At 24.5% G+C, this 2,337-nt stretch overlaps 2 protein-coding genes across 2 annotated transcripts; one reads left to right on the forward strand and one right to left on the reverse strand.

Moving 5' to 3' along the window:
- Positions 1-689: 689 nt before the first annotated feature.
- On the forward strand, positions 690-974 carry DICPUDRAFT_151899 (uncharacterized protein; the record flags this gene model as incomplete). Its single annotated transcript, XM_003287707.1, has 1 exon — positions 690-974. One exon carries the CDS (start codon positions 690-692, stop codon positions 972-974), a length of 285 nt encoding a protein of 94 aa, XP_003287755.1.
- A 302-nt stretch (positions 975-1,276) lies between these two features.
- Positions 1,277-2,212, reverse strand: DICPUDRAFT_87736 (uncharacterized protein; the record flags this gene model as incomplete). The annotated part of the gene is made up of 1 exon (XM_003287718.1): positions 1,277-2,212. One exon carries the CDS (start codon positions 2,210-2,212, stop codon positions 1,277-1,279), a length of 936 nt encoding a protein of 311 aa, XP_003287766.1.
- Between the last annotated feature and the right edge of the window lie 125 nt (positions 2,213-2,337).

The following is a 2,337-nucleotide window of genomic DNA, read 5'->3' on the forward strand; positions in this document are numbered from 1 at the left end:
GAAAAATTTGCCAAAAATATGGAAAAGAGAGGTGTTGCTGCCCCAAAAAAGAAAGAAGAGAGTCTCAATATTAATCCATACGTCTTAGCCTTCATCATTTTTGTTGTTGTTGGTTCAAGTATGTATATTATAATTTTATTATTTAAATTATTAAAAATTAAAATTTCTAACACTGTTTCATCTATTTTTAATTTATAGGTCTTTTACAAATTTTCAAAGGTCAATAAACCATTGGTTAATTCATTCTTCTTTTGTTTTTTTTTTTTTTAGGAAACGTATGGAATATATAAATGGTATATTTTCATAAACAGTTTTATTAGTTATTTTATAAAAAAAGAAATCAACAACACATTAACAAAACCAAAAAAAAAAGAGAAAAAAGAAAAAATCAACTAATATTTATAAACTTTTTAAATAAAATTAAACTTGTACAATTAAAAAATTAAATTCAAAACTCATGTTATTTGCAATGTTTAAACTATTTATCACTTTTTTTTTCATAGCAATATTTATAAATCATATGCGAAAAACATTTTCTATAGTTTTTTTATTTTTTATTTTTTTTTTGTTTTTTTTAAAATTTTTTTTTTTATAATTTTTTTAAAAAACTTTTTTTTTATTTTTTTTTATTTTTTTTTTCGACGATTAATTTAATCATTAATTTTTCATATTAGAAACAAATATATAAAATGAGTTCAACTCAATTATTCAGCAGATCAATTGCACAAAAGACCATTATTAGAACCATTACCAACTATAAAGGTAATGCACCATCATCCAGAAGAACAAAGGTTGTTCTTTCAAATGGCGCAACTGTTTCAGTTTGGACCTCACTCCCATTCAACGATATTTGGAGATCTGATGTTGACTCTGTTTCAAATCCACCAGTTTATGAATTTGATAGTAAAGAAGTTATCGAAAAGAAGAGAAGAGCCGATTTAGAATCAAAATTCTCACAATTAAGAAAAAGATAAATCAATTTATTTAACAAAATAATAATAACAATAACATCAACACAATCAAACAACCATACAATAACAAATTACAAATCAAATCTCAACAATAAATATATTATATATAAATAAATATATAAACACAGCAATACCTATCAACAGATTAATAAAATAATAGTATTAGTAATAATAAATAGTATTATTCGAAAAATGTATATACAATAAAACTAAAGAAAAAAAAAATTATAAAATTAAAAAATTATAGACAATTTGTTTTGGATTATAGCATTGGTTTATTTTATTTTTATTTAATATCTGCGCTTTTATTTAGTTTCTAAAGATTCAATTCTTTTAACATATTCAAACAAGCCAGGTATTCTTAGTCTTTCGGATAGGGTTTCATAGTTGTTATTTTGGATATTATTATTGTTATTTGTTGTTGTTGTTGTTGTTGTGGCTGTTGGTATTATATTTTCGGTATTTGTAATTTTTTGTATTTCTTGCTCATGTTGTTGTTGTTGTTGTTGTTGTTCTTGGTTTAAACATTCAAACATTTCTAAACTTGGTTTAAATAAAACTCTTCCATGGTCTTTTGAAAAAGTTAAAAGATTATTACATCCTCTTAAAGCTTGATAGTGACCATAGCATCTATAAAGATTATAAGCTAAAAATACATTGGGACCTGGCAAAATGGTAGCAGCAAATGTAACTGGTATTAAAAGACTATTGATGGTAAGCCATTTTTTATGGTATTGAATTTTTTGTTTCATTAATACTTGTGAGAATCTTTGAGCACGTCTGTAACCTATGTTGGATGGGTAGTAAATTTGAAAACTTGGTTTGTCTCTGTGGTCATTAAAGTGATCGAGTTGAATTTGGGTTCTGTTTTTTTCGTGATGACGTAGTTCATGGTGATGGTGTTGATCACTATGGTTGTGGTGTCCTTGTTTAATTACATTCTTATTATTTAATTTTGAAAATTGTTGTAATATTGCCTCTTCTGGGTGAATCTTTGATTCCATATAGTCCAACATTGCTTTTAATTTACCCTTTAATCCTACACCACTTTGAGCATTTTCAATCTCGTTCTTTGATTCAATTGCAATGTTTTTTAATTTATTTAATATTAAATTGGTTTTTGAGGTGGATGCTGTAGTTGTGGTTGGGGTCAATTCAAATTTCTTTGAAAAAAATTCTGATTTCTCAATATACAATGTCCATCTTTGTTTATTAATAATTTTAAATAAAAACACACGCATATTTCTATATTGGAAATAATTATTATTATTATTTTTAAAACAAGTTTTACATTATTATAATTAATATTAAAGAAGAACTTTTTAAATCATTAATATTACCGATGACAGTGACGAATTTCTTCTTT

The sequence above is a fragment of the Dictyostelium purpureum genome (genome assembly GCF_000190715.1).
Source record: "Dictyostelium purpureum unplaced genomic scaffold DICPUscaffold_110, whole genome shotgun sequence".
NCBI lineage: Eukaryota > Evosea > Eumycetozoa > Dictyosteliales > Dictyosteliaceae > Dictyostelium > Dictyostelium purpureum.